This window comes from Abramis brama (genome assembly GCF_963993115.1).
Source record: "Abramis brama genome assembly, chromosome: 1".
Lineage (NCBI taxonomy): Eukaryota > Metazoa > Chordata > Actinopteri > Cypriniformes > Leuciscidae > Abramis > Abramis brama.
In genome coordinates this window covers 38,540,539-38,562,874 of record NC_139963.1, presented here as the reverse complement: position 1 = coordinate 38,562,874, position 22,336 = coordinate 38,540,539, and the positions used below count along the sequence as shown (strand labels likewise).

Below are 22,336 nucleotides of genomic sequence, written 5' to 3'. Positions count from 1 at the left end.
TCTCCTCTAGAGCTTCAGAAGAGGTCTCCAAAGTGTCAAAACTGTGCCAAGATATCAAAGTTTTCCATCAAAAGCCAGAGATTCTAATATAAACTCTTAAAGAACCCCTGTGGTGAAAATAAAGTTTTTAATGTTGTTTATATGTCTATGTGATGTTTTAATATGCCTTAAGACAAACCATTTGCAAATTCATAAGCCAACACCATTGCTGAATATTTTCTCCTTAAAACTCCAGTGAACCAAAGACAAAAACGCAGTTTGAAATGGCTGGTGTTTCTTACATCACAAACTACCTTGTAACCAATCACGTCAATGTGCCGACGGGCTTTAGCATATCATCAGTACTATGCTGCGAAGCAGGGGAGTCTCAAGAGAAGCCAGGTTATCCCGGTAAAGTTTTCTGTTGATATGAAAAATCGTGTACATTTAGCAATAGCGGGTGAATTATGTATATGATGTATATTATGATTGTATGATAAACTTTCTCCACTGATGTTCTAAGTTGTTCAAAGCATTTCTAAGGATACTGATTTTTAGAAGGCAGCTATCTGACTCTGAGATGACGAATGGGAACATGGTTTGTGTAATATTAGCAACACATTATTAGCTGTTTGATAACGTAGTCAAGCAAAAGGCTAATCATATTAATTACCGTAATGTGTCCGACGTTGTAGAGAGCGATACATAAAATGCATTACCATTCTGATACATCGACTTGAATACCAGCCTGTATAACTCTTCCACTTTTTCTTCTGACTCAGATCCTGGTGCAAACATATGTCACTGAATTAAACCATTTCCACTTGCTACAGTAAAGTTTAGCGAGTTAATCTCTGAGCTGGTTTGAGAGAGTGGAGGCGGGGCTAATTTGCATATTCATGAATCCATGTATACTAAATGAAGCAAGGGTGTAGAGTTACATTCAAACTATTTTAATGCATAAATATATATATATATATATATATATATAGAGAGAGAGAGAGAGAGAGAGAGAGAGAGAGAGAGAGAGAGAGAGAGAGAGAGATATTTCACAGGAACAAAACGTTTAAATATGTCATTTTGGTGATCAAAGATGAGTTTTAAGGGATACAATTATTTACTACAGGGGGACTTTAACAAACACTTCAGAATTTCAAATTATTTGAGCTGTATTATCTGAATTCATTTTGTAGCTATATGTAACATAGCCCAACTAGTTAGTAAGAGCTGTGCGGGTAAACCTTACTCCCCTGGCCTCAAGAGGCGCAATTGTGATTGATGGTAGAGGCTGCAGTCTTTGTAACTGAGTCCTTGTTAGCACGCTTTCCTCCCATGACGGTTTGAATCGTGTTTGGAGCGGTGTGAGTAGAAGCAGAGAGGTTACATTGGTGCCGTGACCCGGATGGGGGGTGAGTGTAATGGTGGCCAGCTAGTAAGAGCTGCGCGGGTAAACCTCACTTCCCTGGCCTCAAGAGGCGCACTAACGACTGACATTAAAGCTGCGATCTTTAAGACACCAAGTCGACGGGTGGCCATCAGGCAACATGGCCATTTTTGAGCATCGGTCGGCTTAGTTTGTTCGGTGTGTTCCACACCATTGGCTCTAGTCAGATGCCATCTGGGCTTTTCTGGGCCGATTCAGAATGTTGAATCAGCATCGGGCTGTGGGTGAAAGAGAGAACTCTAATTCTCTCTTTCACCTTTCTTTCCCGAGGGCATGGAGAGCTGACTAGATCATGGATGGCACCTTTTACTGCTGGAAACGATCTGGATAGTTTCTCCCCCCTCACTACCCTTGAAGGAGGAGCAGTGAGAGGTTACATGGCTGTCCCTCCAGTGGAGCGGTCTGTCACGGCACACCTGTGTCCGGCGGCCGCTGCATCTGGCTCGGGGGAGCCTCTAATTGGCTGTCCAGTTTAGTGAACAAATCAATGCACGAGAATAAAAGCGAAAGTGATGATAGCGAACAAAGAAGTCAAGACGGTACAAACAGAAGGCTGTTATAATTTTATGTCATCTTAACTGAGCTTTCAAATGCATGACTATTTTCATAATAACATGAGCCCAGCTTTTTGGCGCAGCTTTTTGGCCGAGACGCAACCGACGAGAGGTGACAGCACAGTCGGCTTTCGGTGTCACTAGTTCCTTTTCAGTCGGGCACATTCGATGTAGTCGACGTGTCGACTGATTGGGATCACGCTAGGGAGCCTGACATCTTCGAGTATTGTAAAAATGAGCCAACGGACATTGGCGTGCGTGAATCGCATCACACGCCCCGCCCCGCAGCGCGGGTATAAATACGGAAGTGGATGCACGCACCAGTTGTCTTTCGCTTTGGAGCCGATCGGTCTTCAGGTCGATGTCTCTGAAGAGTATGTTGTATTACAACGAGCGAGTGTGTCGGTGCTTCTTCAGGAAGTCTTTCCCGGTGCTGGTGTTTACAGCGACTCCTCACGATTCCATCACACCGAGACAAGTGGATTCCTTTGTTGAGGTTCCCCAGGAGGTTAGGATGCCAATTGCAACATCGGAGGGTGAGCTGGGTTGTGAAGTTGATGACTCAGCTGCGCTGTCCCCTTCGAGGAGTACAACGTTGCCTGAGCCGGATCCACAGTTATCAGCTATGCTGAAACGGGCCGCCGTGACCGTCAGGCTAGAGTGGAACCCTCCACAGTGTCCCGCTCAGTCGCGGTTGGATGATTGGTTTCTCGGGGTAGGCCGTGCTGGTTCTCAGCCCGCCACCCCAGTGCCTTTCTTTCCCAAGGGCATGGAGAGCTGACTAGATCATGGATGGCACCTTTTACTGCTGGAAACGATCTGGATAGTTTCTCCCCCCTCACTACCCTTGAAGGAAGAGCAGTGAGAGGTTACATGGCTGTCCCTCCAGTGGAGCGGTCTTTCGCGGCACACCTGTGTCTGGCGGCCACTGCATCTGGCTCGGGGAGCCTCGTTTCCCCTCGTAGGTCTGTGAGTTTTCATCTGTTCTTACGGACGGAGCTTACAGAGCTTGCGGGCAAGCTGCTTCCTCTCTGCATGCCATGGCGTTTTTACAGGTCTACCAGGCCAAAACAGTCATGGATATGCACGAGGGTAGTCTAGACCATGTGCTCATAAGTGAGCTCCGCACTGCAACTGACTAGGCTCTCCGGAGCACAAGCCTGGTTGATATGGCGGATGCAGACAAGGTTCGGTTCCTGGACTCCCCAATTTCCCAGATTGGGCTGTTCGGCGACGCGGTGGAGAACTGCGCCCAACAGTTCTACCAGAAAGACTCTGGAGAATAAATACTGTGACAATTATACATTTATTAACAGCCCAGCAAGCAATAAAGTTATTTGGTGTAGGCCCCGTCCGTAGCTCGCAATCTGAGGGTCCGGACTCTGCATATCCTGCCTGAAGACAAAGGCAGGGGCACAGCCAACCCCCTGTGAGGTATAGGAAGGGATCATCCTGGTGGTGGTGGTGGGGAGGATGGAGGGAGGGATCCATCTTGGAGGTGATGGGGAGGATGGAGGTGAATGGAAGCATCAGCATCTGCGAACTCAAACGTGTGTAAGTACCGATCTTTTATACCATGAGTATTAGAATGTGATTGGATAGATGAGAAGGTAAAGTGACGTAACAATTGAGTCTTCCCGGCAGAACTTATGCTAAAGCTTTCATTTCTCTGCTGCTCAGGAGCAGATGGAGGAGGTCCGACACATCCTGCCCCAGCGGCCCGCTGCTGCCATCATCCCGCCACTGGTGGTAGTTCCTCCACCTGCACGTCGCCGAGGGCGCCCCCCTGCCGCCACTCAAGCTCCCGCTGGGCCACCGCAGCAACTTTCACTCAGACCTCAGCGGAGAGCTAGCCGCAGACAGGCTGCCCAACCTGTATCAGACGCTGCCAAACCAGGTGGCAAGAGCTCGGGGATGGAGTAGAGCTCTTGGAGATGGTCACCGATCCACTCCCTCCCCCCGGTGGAGGACCGGGAGGAGTCTTTGTTTGTGTAGGTCTGTTCCAAATTTCTACCTGCATTTTCAAAGAAAGAGCAATTTCCTTTCCTCCATAGAGGTTTAGACTGTTGGTGTGCGACCCTGTATAGCCTTGCAACCTTCAGCTACCTCTTGCTTCACCAGCCAACAGTTGGGTGTGGTTCAAGGAACCGGTTTCGCCTTCTCACGCACTCTCTGAGGTCATCTAGAGACAGGTAAGAGTCGCACTACACACTCAGACCCTGTCTCAGGCCTTTCGAGCTGGGTCCCTGTTTGTTGCCTGAAGGCTGTGGTATCCATGGTTCCGCTGCTTCGCTCAGTTGTAACACTACATGGTGCTCTTGGCTGATCCAGCGGTTTCCCCATACCTACAGACTCGGCTTCTTTAGCTGGCATTGAGTGCGTTCGAGGACCCGGTCACGCCTTCTCACGCATTCTCTGCCGCTACCTAGAGACAGGTGTTTACAACTCAGACCCTGCTTCGGGCCGCCTTTGGGCCTTCCGAGCTGGGTCCCTGACTCTAACCCACTGCCTCACTCTGAGTACATCTCTGATACCTTGGGCCCCCTGTGTTGGTCCGTTGTAGCACTGAAAGGTGCTCCCGACCGACTCAGCCGGTTCTTGTATCATCAGACTTGGCTAGACGATTCAGTTCATCCGGCACCCGCCCATGTGCAGCGCTGTTTGTTACACATCTGTGTTCCGAATTGTGCTGCCGTGTGTGCGGTTGTCGCTTCCTACTGGCGAAGGCTGCGATCGAGCCGTTCCTCCAGCCGATATGAAAATAGGCTTCTAAGTGAGGCCTGTTATTCATTGTACTCAAACTATAGTGAGTTAGACCATTAGGGATCTGTGTGCTTGATTCGGGCCCTTTTTCTAAGCCTCCGTTCAAGTTACTACACAGTACGTATTACTAATGCCCATCCCTATGAATGGTCTGCAGCGTGGGGCCTGAAGGACGCGTACTTCAGATATCCACTCCTCCGCAAACACGGGTCATCCTGTGTCTTGCGATGTCGGGCTTACCTCACACTGCATTGACATTCAATTGCCTCGAGTTGTAGCAGTTCCCTTACTTGATGCTGCTGCTCAGCAAAATGCACTGCCCAGTACAGCGACCGTTGCTCATACGCTTCCCTCGCATGTCACAACTCACCCGCCACCTCCTCTTATGGGCTCAGAAGCTTCTGAGGTCACTTCTTTCACTCTAAAATTCCGGCCTGCTCAATCGTGCCGCCCAGGTGGCCTCACGACAGCCTGTTGCTGAAGAGAGTGGAGACTCTATCCCCAGGTGTTCCAGCTGTCCGGATATCTTCAGGCTGCACAGTTACATGTGTTTCCGCTCTGATTTGTTCCCTTGCTAGTTGTTTACTCCCTTAAACACAGAGACACTGGCTCACAGCTGACGCCAGGATCTACGCAAAGTGCGTTAATAAAAACCCCAGTGAGCCTTCTTGCACATCACTGTGCTAAGTCAGGTCAGAGGAGCAGGTTCTTTAGTTTCCCCGTAATGGCCCAACTAGGACCTCGTTCCCTAAACAGACTTCCTGACTCTTCCTCTGAGATTTCTCAGGGATGGGGCACCGTTGACGCCCGCACCGGGCCGGAGAAATCCAGGTTCTGTTGTGGTGGTTCAGCTATCTACCTCTGAAAGACCTTAGATACTTTTACTTCTGCGAGAGCTCCCTCTAAAGAAAAGAGGCTTGCTTACGATTTGAAGTAGAACCTGTTTGTTGTTGGTGTTCTTCTCACGGTAAAACCCCGGGAGTGTTCGATCACTTCTGTGCTTCCTTCCTGCAGAAGATGGTTCGGAGTGTGGCTGTGCCGCTTCACCCTAAAAATGATGTTGCCCTTAAAGCACATCAGGATGCAGTTGAGATATAGAAAGTTTGACTTTATCGTCAGGTTCCTGAGCGGTGCAAGGAGATGAAATCTTCCTTGCGCCCCCTCTATACCTTCTTGGGACCTATCTCCAGTGCTACTGCACTCTAAGACCTCCCCTGAGTACTACAGGTAGTTGAGTTAAAAATCTGTTTTTAAAGAAACAGTTCTCCTACTTGCTTACTCTATCGAGTAGGTAGGGGACCTGCATACATTTTCGGTCAACGAATCGTGCCTGGTTTCGGGCCGGCTAACTCTCATTAATTGAGACCCTGGCCTGGATTGTGCCCAAGGTTCCTACCTCTCCCTTAAAAGGGGACCAGGTGGTGAGCCTGCAAGCGCTGCCCCGGAGGAGGCATACCCAGCCCTGACTTTTCTCTGTTCCTCCCGCTAGTGCGGTTATATAGGACAGAATGCAAAGTCTTAGGACATCTCCAGCTCTTGTCTGTTGCGGAAACCAGCTGAAGGGAAGGCAGTTTCCATGCGGAGGTTGGCCTACTAACATAAATTAGTGTGGCCATCATCTTGGTGAAATTCCAAGGTGCACCGTGCCCACTTGGATAGTGAGATCCTCCATAAAGAGAGTGTAGCTCCTTCCTGGGTGTTGACACGAGTGACTCGCTGACAGATTAAGAGTTGTGGGCTGGGCGATACCAGCACATTCGCTAAGAAATTAGCCTATGTGTCGAGCCGGTTGCTTCCGTGTGCTCCCTTCTCACGAAGCCAGCTTCACCTTAGCCCGGTTTGTAGTGTCGGCTTGCTGCGCCATTCCCCTCCCATGGACTGGGAAGTGCACCTTTTGCTCCAGTTGAGTTTCCTCTTCTGAACCCTGTTGAGTTCCTCCTCACCCCGTCGGTGTTGGATGTGGCGGAGCGTCCGATACTAGACCTATCACTTTTATGCTTGTGTAACTTGTGTTAGGTGGGGTCCATATGTTATGATCCCTACGGTGATCCCATATGTGTATTCTTCCACGGGTTGACTCCCTGCGGCAAGCCTGTGTCTTCCCTTGGCAGAGCCTGCTCTGCCGTCACTGACCGGTTGCGTCACCCCCCTGTTATTGGCTGGAGCCACCTCAGTGACATGCCATATGTTGTACTGCCCGCTAAGTTCACTCAGTCCATATGTGTTCTCCACATGTTACCTCCTTCGGGCAGGATGTGGCTTCCACAGCATAGACCTTCCAACAAAAGGTACGCTTTCCCAGTAGTCCTGTGGAACAGCAGTGACTTTCCTGGCCTAAGCCCTGTCATATTCGCAAGTGCGGAAGATCTGGAGGCTTTTGTCTAGTCACTGGAAGGTGGCAGCACTAGTGGCGACTTAGTAGGATCCCAATCTCAGTCTCAGTTACGTATGTAACCCTCGTTCCCTGAAGGAGGGAACAGAGACGTAGTCCCTTAGCCACTATTGCTTTAAACTGCTGACCAGGTTCCGCTTGGCTCCTCAGCGAAAAACAACTGGTGCGTGCATCCACTTCCGTATTTATACCCGCGCTGCGGGGCGGGGTGTGTGATGCGATTCACGCACGCCAATGTCCATTGGCTCGTTTTTACAATACTCAAAGATGACAGGCTCCCTAGCGTGATCCCAATCAGTCGGCAAGTCGACTACGTCTCTGTTCCCTACTTCAGGGAACAAGGGTTACATACGTAACCGAGACGTTTTTTTGATGTTGGCTTGGTGAGTCCCCAGCTTGTTAGCGCACTTGCCTCCCATGCCGAAAACGGTGGTTCGAATCCCCCTCAGAGCAGTGTGAGTAGAACTGGAGGGGTTACATTGGTTCCGTGACCCGGATGGGAGTGAGGTTTAGGGGGGTGAGTGTAATAGAGGTCAGTTAGTAAGAGCTGTGCTAAAGCGGAGGTCTTTAGCATACTTGTTAGAGCACCCGCTTGCCTTGACGGAAACCCCGGTTTGAATCCCACTCGGAGCAGTGCGAGTAAAACCGGAGGGGTTACATATACTCTTACTGTATGTCAACAACTACCTCATTTGTTACTATTTTAATTTCTCCTGAGGAATTTTGAGAGAAACATCTGAGAACATCTCAGCAACCTCTGAGCTATAATATAAGGTCAATAACCAACAAACTTGCAGCATAAAATTCATGAACACTTTTGTGTCTGTGCCTGGTTTTACATCTCCAATCAAAGCTTTTAAACCTTCCTGTGTTGTTATTACTTGAAAAGTGATTGCATGGGAGGCATGGATTATTACAACTTCTGTGATTTATACAAATGCAAGTGACATACACACACACACACACACACACACACAAATATAAGCACACAGCTTATTTGGCCGTCCACATTCATGTTGCTAGGAAACAGAGTTTTCCATGAAGCTTTTTATTATTTTAGCGATATTGTTTATTTTCATTATTCAGACTTCAATGGTTGTATCGGAGAGCAAAAAATTGAAAAAAGTAAATTATTTACTGACATATTACATTTGAATGTAGAAGCTTCCCGTCGACTGACATGAGACAAAAATTACAGCTTGGCACTTATGAATCAGATGAATGCCCAGCAAAATGAAATGTTAAGTATGCAATAATCATTCTTTGGTTAGGGAGACATTTAGAGACAAACCATTTTGCAGAGTTCATGCAGAAAATAAAAGTAATGCTCACCCACACAACAGGAAATAAAATTCTGGATGGAGCTCATTACCTCTGATTCCATCCGGGCCCTTCAGGTCGTACTGCATGTGATTACACTAATTTCTAATGCTGCCGCCAATCAGCCGTATTCCTCATATTTTCCACAGTGTACTGAGGGCGCATCATAATACAAGATTTTTTTCTTAACCAGGTCATTTAGATGTCAGTCACAACTATATGAAAGTTACACATTGAGGCTCCTGTTGTGTTTCTCACAACCAAGTGATTACTGTATCAAGTAAACAACAAACATTCTCATTCTTATGGATGATTAAGAATGAAAAATATTGAATCTATAATTTAACATTGTTGTTTAGTTTTTTGCAGTTTGTCACGTTCCAGACTGTCATTTCTCAATTTATTTGAGCAAACACGAAGGACATACTTATACAGAAGCACATGTAACACAGAAAAATGTGTAACACATTTGCAATGATGTGATTCAATCAAAAGGTTGTGGTGGAGAAACCCCCCACCTCTTCCTGCTTTTAAAGTGATGACAAATTGCCTTCTCTGTGTTTTAGTGTGAGATGCGGTCTGCGGTCAGCTTGACAATGCAAAATAAAATTTGCTGTAATGATCAGCTCACATTAGTGTGCATGATTAGATACTACCAAGACAAAAAAGCTATTACAAACTGATATAACCAATATAACCACATTTTATTCAACCCCATTTGTATTTTATTAAGCAGCCATTTTGTTTTTCTGGTGTTGCTAATACCAGCATTATCCAAAAATGATGCCAAACTATTTATTTCTTTATTTTACAATTTGTATGATGGTGATGACATACCATGTATTTTACACACAAAATATAAGCATAATTGCATTAAATTATACAAAAAATAAATAAAAAATCTATAAATAATGATGGTAACACTTCAGTTTAGGGTCCAATTCTCACTATTAACTTATTAGCATGCATATTACAAGGATATTGGCTGTTATTAGTACTTATAAAGCACATATTAGTGCCTTCTGCATGACCATATTCTACATCTTTTAATCCTACCCAATACCCAAACTTAACAACTACCTTACTAACTATTAATAAGCAGTAATTAGGAGTTTATTGAGGCAAAAGTCATAGTTACTGGTTAGTTAATATTGAGAATTGGACCAAAATCTAAAGTGTTACCATAATGACAAAAGGTAACAAAACAGCTCTGAAACCTTATAAAAGAGGTGTCACTTTTTAAATAAGTAATAATATAGCAATATAAAAGATCTCTCAAGAATCTGTGCCTTTTCAAACGTTTCCACAGATCTGTAGATCTTAAACCGGCTGTAATCAGGGTCACCAGTGATGTGAATAAGGAAGGGACGCTCTGCACAGCTTTGGATCATTTGCATAATATTAATGAGTGAGTATCTGGGTTACAGGTATTACTTCTCTTGGGCGCTAATGAAGGAGACAAACAGCTTCCTGAAAGCCTAATGATGGCAGTCATACAGCCCGAGGCAAATCACTACACACTACGCAGTCTCATAGGATGCTGACTGAATCCTGTGTAGTCCAGCCGCTAGTTAACAATGGATGAACTGTGTTTATTGATTACTGCTAGTTACATCTGGCCAGCAATGACAGCAATCACCCTTGCATATGGTATAAATAACATTAGCGAAGAAGGGTACATCAAATGAAGTGCAAAACAATAATTTAGTTCAGTTCTGCACGTAACAGGTGTTTTTTCCCCTCCTAGACAGAAGAGGTGCAGTCATTAAAAATAAAGCAGCTCATATTTTAGGAGCAGCTGTGATAAACAGACGTGTTTGGTTGCTATAGTAACCTCCAGGTTCATATGCCCATCATTACGTTTGGCTTTGAAATCAGTCGAAAAAGGAAATAAAAACAAGACAGACCGAGAGGACGGATGAAAAACAATCGACTTTGTTTACCTACAGCAGTGAACCCATTCACCATGACTTTGATCATATAGCAGTGAATGGTCATCTGACCCAAGACACAAGAAGTCATGTGCATGCTCAAAGTGATGTCTTTACGGGTGTTTAGAGCAGTAAACATATCCAGATAGGGTAGAAAAACATGTTCTGTTCTCAATGGTGGAGAAGCGCTGGAAAACATTATACATTTATCACATTTATAACCTCTGGTTTCTTTGCCTTTTTGTAAAGATCAAACTGACCTGCATTATCGCTCTTTTCTAACCACAGAGACCAAATCACTTTTATCTTTGCTGCCTTGAAATTGCCTTAAAAAACCCTGGCCTGAATGGAAAAGAAAAGGCCTTGTGATACCGCTTTGAGACAGAAAGGTAATTGTTGCATGATCCGCACAAAGGGCTTCTTGTACTGAATTGTTAACACCGATAAAATTGAAATGTGATAGAGCAAGGTGTCGAGATTGAGTCATTCTAAAAGCATTAATATACTATAAACGTAGTAGGCGTTCAAGAGCTAACTGAGTCACTGGCCTCTTCATGGACATCAGACATCCCACCATCTGTTAAGATCTGGGGGAAGTTAATAGATCAATACAAAACTCTAAACATTCAGAACATTGAAGCAATAGCCTCCGTTTGTTATTGTGTTGTATTAATCTCTGCTGTATCACTCTAAAAAATAATGTTGTTAAAGCGACCATGAAATTGAACTTTATGGGTGCAATTTCTTTCCCATATTTTTTGAGACCGGTTGGGATAGGACATATTGAAGTGCTCATCCTTTTCAACTCGCCTTTAGTTCACAAACCTGGTAAATCCACACTTGACAGGCTAATCATGGATGAAAACCACAAAGACATTTTCAAAATGAATAAACTACAGCCGCTTCCTCGGTAACTAATTGGTGGTTGGGAAAGGAAATTAATCAACAAACCATGATCTGCTGCTGCTTCTAGTTAAAGGCAAATAGTAAATTATAAAATGTCCACACTACTGTTCAAAAGTCTGTGTTAAGTTACTTGTATGTAAGATATATATATATATATTATTCTTTATGAAGCTGGAACTATATATTGTAAAAAGCACACACTCTAAAAAATGCTGGGTTGAACTTTGGGTCAAATATGGACAAAATTACTATTTTAACCCAGCGTTTGGGTTTTTCCATATTTGACCCAAAATTATTTAGAGTGCAATACATACAAAAACAAATTTAATTGATTTCATGGTTATTCTCTATACTGGTGCATTAAAGCAGTGTTTTTCAATCATTGGCTGTGTTCCACTTCACTTTTAGACATTCTAAAGTAAATTATAATAAAGAAGTGTGTTAAGCAGTGTCAGGTTATGAAAGCCTTTTCATTTTTAAGAATGTGCTCTCATGGTTTAGACTCACCTGTGTACGACGGTGCCAGAGCGGCGTGCGAGCGTCGGGGGACTCCCTCCAGCGCTGGTGCTGGCCGGTGGCTCCCTCCTGGTCCTCAGGGACTGGCTCCTCTGCACCTGCCTGAGCACACTGCTCTTTAGATCCAGCAGTGTCGACATGCTTGTTCACTCTCTGCAAAAAAATACCACACACTGCATCAGCTACGCCATAGGAGAGGAGGAAAGGTGACAGAATGAGGGGACGTGTGGGGCCATTATCAGAGAGCACTTCTCAGAAAGGCGGGAGCGGGTGAAACAATTAACCCAGCGTCCACCTCTCAGGCTGACCATTGGCTGTGCTCGCAACAGGCACGATGAGTAATTACAGGCATCATCCCTCCTTCTCCTAATCCAGTTATAAACACGCTTTGCATAGGGCACATGCGGCTGCTGTCCAATGTTAATTGACGTACGTGTCAGGCACATTTGTCTTCAGCCACAGAAAGCGGTCATCTGTGTGAGAAGCGAAGCCTGCAATTACTCTCAATGTCAAGACGGTGGCAAATTTTTCACCCGTCAGCTCAGATGTGGTGCAGATGGAGATTGTGAGAGTTCGGCAGAGGCTCTTAATACGGTTATGACTGGAACCACAGGCTTAAACTCAAGGCCCTTAACCTGAGGAGTCTTGAGAGGTGAGAACAGCTACTTCTGGGTACAGACTCATTGGGTATATGATTCACTAGTGAGCCACATTCAGTCACATCTTTGGGAAAAGCAACGGCTCTATTCAGAGAAAGAATCAAGGGGGGCGGGGGTTAGCGTAAGAGACTGACAGAATGAGTGAAGGAGAATAATTTTGATTGAGATGTCATATGCAGATGTACAAATAGTTCTTTCAGCTCATGACAGTTTTCCTTTGTCAAATCTCTAAATGTTACGAGGAGGAGTTCTGAAGCCCACTGTCATATCAGTTGTTTTCTATGCAATGACTCTATGTTTACTTGGAGATCTAGCGTGTCCCTGGTGCATTCATAATACTACATCAGCAGGTTTTTGTAGTAAAAGCTATATTTTTCAGAAGATTTAGCATTTTAAATCACCATAGACTAGTTTGGACCAGTTTATATTGCAACATACATGCTGGTTGTTGTATTTCAGCTTGACCCAGTCTTGGATACGATCAGCCAAAACAGCATGAAGGTGCCTCAAAATGCCTTGTACTTGTGAAGAAGATGCAACAAACTGGCAATTTATGCTGGTTACAAGTTTAGCTAGTTCAAGCCATTTGCAGGGTTGTTTTGAATCGAACCCAGCTGGGGAAAAAAAAAACATCTTAGCCTAAGGATTTTCAATCCTGCTTCTGGTGGATCACCTTCCTACAGATTCCTGAAGACCTTGATTAGCTGGTTCAGATGTGTTTAATTGGGGCTGGAGCTAAACTTTGCAGGATAGTGGCCCTCCAGTAGCACGATCAGACACCCCTGTCTTAGCTGGTTGTTGGACTTAGCTGGGCGCTAAAGAATGCTAAAGACTGCAGCCGCAAGCATCTGTCGCTAGCATGCCTCTTAAAGCCAGGGGAGTGAGGTTTACATGTACAGCTCTTACTAACCTATATTTATATTTATATATTTCAAGTGAAATCGAAGAACGAACTGATGTGACTTAATTTCGGACTAAATCAGGCCGAGACAAAGTTCTTTTGGGAGTTCGAAACAGCTTGCCAAAGCAAACTTTTCTAAACACCTTCGTACTACCATTGGTCCATGGCGATTACGTAATAGGTAGGTGTGCACAGAGGCTCCGCCTTCTTTCACGTGGAAATCTTTTCTGGTTCATTTGGCATGTGCAGTCGTTCAAGGTCAGACGTCCGTGATTGAAAACATGAACACACTGGAGAGCTGCTTTACAGTTGAAAATGAATCGATGAAACGAGACACTGACACTGTTTTTCATGTTTAATATGGTAAAGCTGTTTGATTTTAAGCTATCTATTGTATAAAGTGATATATAAATAAGCATGCCGTTACTTGACTGGAGTGCTGTAGAGCTCGTGCAAACGTCAACATCGCTATGATCAGATGCTTTTCTTATGCTTTATTAAAGTACTTTTTCTGTTTTCTCAATTTTGTTGCGTGTTTATTTTGTTATTGAGAGGAAAGCGCATATTTCCATATTTATCTAACCATTGTTCTCAGCAGTGTAGTTGGAGTCAGATGTTCGATTACAGTATATTGCTGGTCACCCCCCTAAACCTCACTCCCATCCAGGTTACGGCACCAAATTTAACCGGTCCTACTAGACCCACTCCGAGCATGATTCGAACCGGGGTCTCCAGCGAGGCCAGAGGCGTGAGGTGTACATGAACAGCTCTAACTGGTCTAACTGAGTCCATTACTTGAACACATCAAACTCATACATGCAGCTCGCTGCTAGAAGACGCCTGACAAATGAAAACAATGTCTTCCAAAACCGTCTTAAATTATCGAACATGTTTGAAAGCCTCTGACAGGATGGAATTATAGTATACAACTAAAAATATTGGTGTCTGTTTCCATCATACCCAACCTGATTTTCTGTGAAATATGTCAAATCTGCAAATTGGCTCTGACTTTTGGCAATTAGCGTCAACTTGTGGTATAGTGGTATAGTGTATTCCAGCCTTTGGTCTGGGTTATGATCATGTCTGGTTTCTCTCAGCTTGATTAATCCTGCAAGACATGAGGAGAGGGTGCGTTTGCTTTTCAGCTTCCTTTAAACTGACCAGATGTGCATTAAGAAATGTCAAAAGATGGGCCAAAGCAGTCTATTTGAGTCTCAGCACCTTTCTCGACTCCCTCCACAAAGCAGATTCCACCAGTCGCTGTGCTGGAATCGAGTATAATGTGCATTGAAGGGCACAGCAGTGCATTCACCTGAATTCTCAGCTCTTACTGGTGGCAATTAGCACCAGGCCACTGAGCAGCTGCTTCCCAGGTGAACACATTTCAATTACGCACTCCGCCACCTGAACTGAATGTCACTCCGTCGCAGTCATAAGCTCCCATGAAAGGCGAGAACTGACATGCTACCAAGCACAAGACAACAGCTGCCAAAGGAGCGTTGCCATAGCCAAGAGCAGGAACATCGGCTCCTTCTCACCAGGTCATCCCCGCTAAGCCGCTGTCCCTCGCAAAGGCTCTTGGGCCACATGAATGACACCTCTGCTCAATAGAGACGGTAAGCCTGGCAGTCAAAGGCTTCTCGGCTGGGGACGGAGGGGTCTCTATGGTAACGGTTGAGCAAGAGGAACTGCCAATGCAGGTACACAGGATTCAACAAAAGCTGGACAAATCACGCTCTTCTTTTGCTTATATCACCTTTTGTCTGGGCATTAAAGCTAGCAACAGTGACCAGAGGATTCTGGGAAAGATTCAACATCATCTTCTATTTCTAAACTCGCAAGTTAAGAGTGCCACCAGCAGATAAGCAATATTGCTGATATGCTTCTCTCCTCAGCTTCAGGTTTATCGATTTCAATTTCTCCAATTGCTACCAAATTGTTTTATTGATTTCATAATCTTCTTTTACATAGATTCCCACTCTCATTCATATACAAAGGCTGAACGGCTGCTTTTTCATATGGATTTTCATTCTCATTCATAGAGATGAGTTAACCTTCTGATCTTTGTCAAGCGAAATGAGGCAGGGCTGCTGTATAATGCTTTCGTTCAGTCTGACACACAAGCCTCACCAGTGCCTATTCCTCAACCTCCATTTATTTGTGGCAAATTCTTTCTGACAAGATATGCCATCCAAGGGAGACCTTTCAGACTACAATGAGGTTTTCCAGGTCAGTATGTATCTGTTTTATGTGAGATGTGAGCCTCCACTAGCCATGTCACCAAATAGACCATGTTGTATGATTCTTGCATCATCAGATAGCAAATAAAGTTCTGTATTGCATTACTTTCGAGCTATTTCAACATAAATCGTATGTGCTGGGAAACTCTGCATGCTCTTTGACACTATTTCCTATTTATTCGATTGCTCTCTGCCAGGGCTGTCGCTAGTGGGGTGAAAGGTGGTGACAATTATAGGGCCCCCGCTGCCCAGAAGGCCCCACAAAATCCAGCAGTTATACGGCCCCTGTTGTATGAACAATTCTAATATTTATATTAGTTGTATGCCTGAGATTTAAATGAAAACCACAAAAACATGCAATTTGGTTAAATATTTGTTTTCAAATATCTGCTTCTCTTATCTCCCTAAAAATGGTTTAGTCCGATCTAAAGTATTTATTAATTTCTCAGTCAGTGACAAACATCAGATGGACCCAATAAAATTGTAAGTCCCACCCCAGCTCGTGAACAGAACCAATCAGAGTTGAGGCAACAGCTGCCTGAAGTTAACGATGAACTTGGTGGAAGAGCAGAAGACTGACTGACTGACTGATAAAATGTCGGGGAAAAGAAAACATAAATCAGTGTACTAGAAACTCCATGAAAGGAAGGAGAGGGAGGCCAGGAGAGTTGTTGTATCCCAGTCGATCAAGACGTTCTTAAAGACAGGTTGTATTGTTATTTCGCTGGGAATAAGAAAACTACCATCTACAGCCTGCCGGGTACTGTCACTTTTCATTATCGGTGCGCACCACAATCGACCGAATGATTACGTGGTCAAAATCCCTGTCTTTTTACACTATTGTAAATAGAGTTAAAAAATTGACACGAGTCACAACGCATTGCATTATGCACCTGACCGGCTGATGATGTATTTATTACATCAAGAAAACTATTTGACATTGACATTCTTGTCAATTTCTAAATGTTTACTTTTTGATTGATTAATTATTACAGAATGACTGGAAAAAAACAACAACATTATTTTGCTGTTACTTTTTTAAAATTGGTTTTATTATTATTTAACAATTTCTTGCTTTTTTTTTTATTAGTTGTCATTTTTATATAAACATTTAACTTTTAAAATAAAGGTTTTACAACAACATCACCATCTTCTGTTATGTGGGCCTTCATGCTCATCTATTGTACAGTATATATTGGTGGAGGGTGGTGGGGGCTCACATCAATATTTTTTCAGGGGGCCCCGAATCTTCTAGCTACTGCCCTGCTCTCTGCCCACTAATCCAACAGGAACACTGTTTTCATAATAATTTATGATGGCAGGCCCTGTGATTGTCATCGACGCAATCACTGCTCTCTTCTCAAACAATGAATGAATAAGCACTGGATAAGCACTGAGAGACGGCCCATAACCGTGTCTCCAGTATTTCATAAATTGAAGAAATGTCAAGTGTCTTTCTCATTATGAAGCTCTGAATGGTGGGGTAAAAGGTTACCTGTAAGGGTGGCAATTTTTTCACTTCAGTAATGAAATGATATACAAGTATATTTAAATAATTTAACCTGCCTATAGCCAGAAAGTAATCCAATCAAACCAGACCCACAATTATTTCCCAAAACGTGTCATCTTTATTGGTTGTGTGGGTGTGGAATACCCTAAGCTTTTCTCATATTTTCAACCCGCTTTGTATTGTAATGTTTACTCATTCTCCGTGTTACCTGGACCAAGAAATTCAGAGTTATTTGTAAGCAAAAGTCTGGAGACAATGCCTCCATCGCACTACGATTGGATATGATTGGTTTGTGCGATAAATCCCTCCTCTTATTTTCATGCACGTTCGTGAATCGCTCGGAATAATTATGGTGTTAATGGAAAGGCTAAATAAAAAGTAAGTAAACAACTCGGCCACTTAGATATCACCGCTTTATGTCATGTCAAAATCAAACTTGAAATGGCCTGTAAACATGATGACTGTGGGGGGTTTTATTGAGCTATCAGTTTGGGAAAATTAAAGGTACATCTTCGTGTGTTTACCGAGCTTCATGATTGATGGAAATAAGTTCACAAATAAAATATATTGTTTAAATTGTTACTGCCTTTAGTTATTATTTTGGAATAAATATAAAAATGTGTAAAACCAATAACTTGATGAGATTCAAACTTGGTTTTAATAAATACCACATTGATTACACAGGCCTAGTAATGTAAAAGAAAAATACAAAACAGAATTGTATTTTTGTTTTTTTGATGTAGTTTATTTGACCAGGAAAAAGTGACAACATTAAGTGTAACTAGGACATGAATTTACATTTGATTTATAAAAAAAGATGTGAGGACTTTGCCTCGTCATTTCAGAACACCACTGCACGCCATTGAAAAAATTATTATAATACTTTCCACAGAATGTCTTTTAGCAGAAGTTTATTCGCATAAAAAGACTTTAGACAGAGGTAGATTTCTAAATTGCTTCTGTATAATATAAGTCAAAAGGAACATATTTCTGGTTTGATGAGAATGAATTGGTACTTACTAGTTACTACTATTGCTGGGCTGTGGGGGTCCTAAGACAAAAAAGGTTAGGAAACACTAATACAGGGCAGGTAACACAGGGGAGGAACCGGGGGCACATATCATTACAATCTAGGAGTCGATAAGACCAATAATCCTCCAGGCTGTGATAAAGGTGTATGGGGCCATCAGGGGATCTATGCCAGCTTATTCCCCACTAGGCCATTTTCACAGAGCCAATCTGCAGTGTTGATCAACGTTAACGTCAAGCATAGTATCGCAGAGACGTTTCACAATTGGGATCGATCCGACTCGAAGACCCATTGGTCTCTCTGAAATGAAACTAAATAAGAATAGCTATAGTTCTGTGTCTGTCCAAGATGCATTTGAGATGTTTACAGGCATTTACACTCACCATGTGATGGAACAAATCAGATAGACATCCAGTTACACAGTCTTTTAGTGTGTTGTGTAACTGGATGCTGAACAATGACAGCTAGTGAAATATTCGCCCAGTTCTAAAACCTAGTGAGCTACTTCGCTGCCTACATAGCAACTTGCCTGAAAGACAGCATCCTATAATCATTATGGCACCTCAAATGATTTTAAAAACTCTCCACATAAGCCAAGCACTCACTACAAAGACAGAAAATGTCTCCCTGCGGGCACTAAAAGACTCCTGTCATGGTGGTGTGCACACACTATACAAGTGATCGCTGACTAGGTGTGTAAATTGCAAGATTGTTCTTCTTCACATGATCCTTGAATACATTTGCTCGCATACAAACGGGATTGCTGATTCTTGACAATATGACAACAACAACAACATGCAGTCATCTCACAAGTCAGCTCAGTAGATGAACTTCAGCGGATGGCGTGCACTACGATATGTGACTTCTTGCTGCAAACCAGTCATCAGCTTAACTCAATCAAAATCTTTGAATCCTGCACAGGGTTTTTAGCTATTGGCAGCAAGACAAATAGCGATCTGTATAGGAGACTTGACGCACACAATTGATTTCAATAGAATTTGACATTGTTGCTGAGGTAACACTGCAATATTCTTAAGCATTTCATTTTTATTTAATTATTAATTATTTGTCCAATTGACTTTAAAAAATGGCATGCAGTGTCTTGCAAGTTGCCATCATTTTCTATGAGGATAATTACACATCTGGCCGCCATTGGCCAATCATATACAATGTTCTGTCATAAAACTCTAGATGGCGCAGGCATCCTTAACTCAATCTGCTTGCAATCACATCATTCTCTATAGGACACAGGTGATTGGTTCCTGCTGAATCAGTAGCCAATTAACTCACTGCTCAACCTTCTAATACTGGTTAGCATTTGCCCTCCACCTTCCCCAGCTCCACCTGTATAGATCTGCTATGGGTAATTCATGTATGCTGTATTGTACAGCTTACTTGCTCACAGCAGCGTGTTGTGTATTTATTGGCAGTAGCAAGTCCCGTACTTGCTCTGCAGCAGCAGCAGCAATAACAGCAACAGCAATAACCTACAGCAGCAGCAGCGTAGTAGATCTATTCCGCCAAGACCAAACATATCAACATTTTTTTTTTTTATTGAATTATTTTATTTTAAAAGTAGCCAAAGGATCCACACAATGCTGCACTGAAATTTGGCCAAAACAAGGCATCTTAGGAAGCAGCTTAATTTATGATGCTTAATTTTTTTTTTTTTTTTTTTTTTTTTAAAGCAATTTAACTGATTTTCTTTTGGATACTTTGTCATACAAAACTTAATTATGTACATTACACCATGATTCTACTTTTTGCATACTGAAAATAACAGAAGTAAGATGATGGTTCAGTTTCTGAGGAATTCTTTCTCCCATTGTCAGTCAATCTAGACAAAAAAAAAAAAAAACCCACCTGAGCACAGATGAGCACAGCAGAAGAAAAGCAGATGAGCACAGCAGATGAACGCAACGAATTTAATCAAGACAGTGGTATTAAAAAAGACCGAGCTTTGGAACACCATACAAATAAAGCGTACAGAAAAGCAATTGAGCACCGCGTTAAATTGTACCTTAAGCATTTCCACTTAATGAGGCTTAATGGACAAACAGTAAAAAAAAAAAAAAAAAAACACAATTCGTTATACATTATTAATAAAACACAAGCAAGTTTATTTGCAATGAACACAAATTTGCTTTCTTTCGTCATATTCTGTGCTCATCTGCTTTTCTGTAGTATGCATTATTAGTATGGTGTTTACTGAGTTTGATAATATCATTTATTTCTTTTAATATCAGTCTAATGCATTAAGCCATTAGCGTTTCAGAGCGTCGGGGACGCGGGTTCCGTGACATCATCGTACAATAGAAGTCCCATTTCATTGGCTAGGCGCCAACCAATAAAACGGCTCCTTCAGATTTTTATTTTACAGGTTTTCACATTGGAGCTGTGAGTGTAAATGTTCACGTACAAGTACGAATATTTATTGTACAAGTTCTCAAATTCACATCTACGTGCTATCGAGTTTTGCTACTCTTTTACCTTCATAATTATCTCTCACCCTCATGTCATTCCAGACACATGACTCTTTATTCAGTAGAACAAAAAGCTTGACAAAGGCTGTTAAGCTCCATAACAAAAAAAGGAACTATATTTCCAGGCTCCTGCAACCATATGATAGTTTTGTGGTTCTCTGGTTCAACTCACTGACTTTTCAGTGAATAATGCCTTAAATTTCAATTTGTTCATCACACAACGCTTTACATGACTAGAATACAAGAATGATGCATCGTACGGTGCATTTTGGGACTTTATCAGGAATTATCACTATGGATTCTCATCATAATGAAGTGAAGATTTGGAATGAGATCAGAGTGGGTAAATGATGACAAATTTCTTTCTTCTAGGGTGAACTATTACAATTTATACAATTAATACAGAAATTTTCCAGTTGTCAGGATGTGTAGTCCACTTCATAATATCATAGGAAATTTACCTTGTGATGCTTATTTCATGTGACAGAATAAAACAATAATATTACAGATTTATTTTAACATTTACGGTCAGGGTTTTAACAGGCCACTGTTAGAATAAGAGTGGAATACATTTAAGTACTCAAATCAACAGTAAATTTCAAGCGGCCTTTTTAAATTAGGCAGAAATCTGTCACTCTACTAAAGTGGAGCAGCTGATTATTGGGTAAAATAAAGGGTAAATGATGACGAGCCATCATGATTTTAGAGACTGATGAAAAATGGATGGACATTTGCAAGCCAACAGCTCTAATAAAATACAATCTAACTTCAAATCAAAGGAGCTCTTAAACTCCGAAACAGCAACAGATTAAAATACATAGTCGCTGCAAGAAAAGGAAAACAATTCCTCTTGTCTTTCTCTAGCTATACTGAGACGTTCACTGCAACTCACAGAAAGACAGATGAGAGAATGGAGTGCTGTCTTTCACCTGTGGCAGGAAGCTCTGCTCACATGTCTGCTCAAGCCCCCATTAAGAACAGCACAGATTTAAACTGTCAATCAGAGACCAAAGGGAAGTCTGCCGAGCTTTCACATTAAATTACACTGGGACAAGCTCATGTGTGAGCGAATGCGTCTCTATGGAAAAAGAAAGACGTATTTTCCATCTTGATACTTCAATCTTGTATACGATATTTCTGAATTCTCAACATTTTATTAAGTGATGTTTACAATGAATACAAGAGACAAACACACAGAAAATGTACATTTTAGCATATCTAAATTATTTTCCACTCACATTCATTTCACTAAGATCATCAAAGTTGTTATTTAAACCACTGTTACAAATTACGAACTCCACTTCATCTATCTTAGTCCATTTTGCCATTTAATTCTAAAGCTTTGTTTGTTGTTTTTTTGCATTGAAATGAAAAGTTTTTGTATCATGTTTAAATAAATATACTAGACTTGATTTATAATTTGCTCCTTGGATTATCAACCTTATCTTCTGTCTATATGTGTTGTTGTCTTGGAAACTAACTCCCTTGTGCACCATTGCACCATCAACACATTACGGGGGGTGGGGGGTAAAATAAAATGTTCACATTGGGATGAAAATACTTATTGGCATTCTAAGTTATCCAGACACCCGTCTTTCAATTATTCCTGCATTATTTCTACTCTTGGTTGCCAAAACCCACACACATTTTACATTTCTGATTTTGAAAAATATATATATATTTTTTGTGTGTGTGTGTGTGGGGGGGG

At 42.5% G+C, this 22,336-nt stretch overlaps 1 protein-coding gene across 1 annotated transcript in view; it reads right to left on the bottom strand.

Moving 5' to 3' along the window:
• The window catches only part of baiap3 (BAI1 associated protein 3), a 56,187-nt gene that overhangs the window by 33,138 nt on the left and 713 nt on the right, over nt 1-22,336 (bottom strand). Inside the window, exon 2 of the mRNA XM_084128262.1 lies at nt 11,797-11,958. Within this exon, the coding sequence (XP_083984388.1) occupies nt 11,797-11,945 (149 nt within the window). The 5' untranslated portion in view covers nt 11,946-11,958. The remainder of the gene's footprint in view (nt 1-11,796; nt 11,959-22,336) is intronic.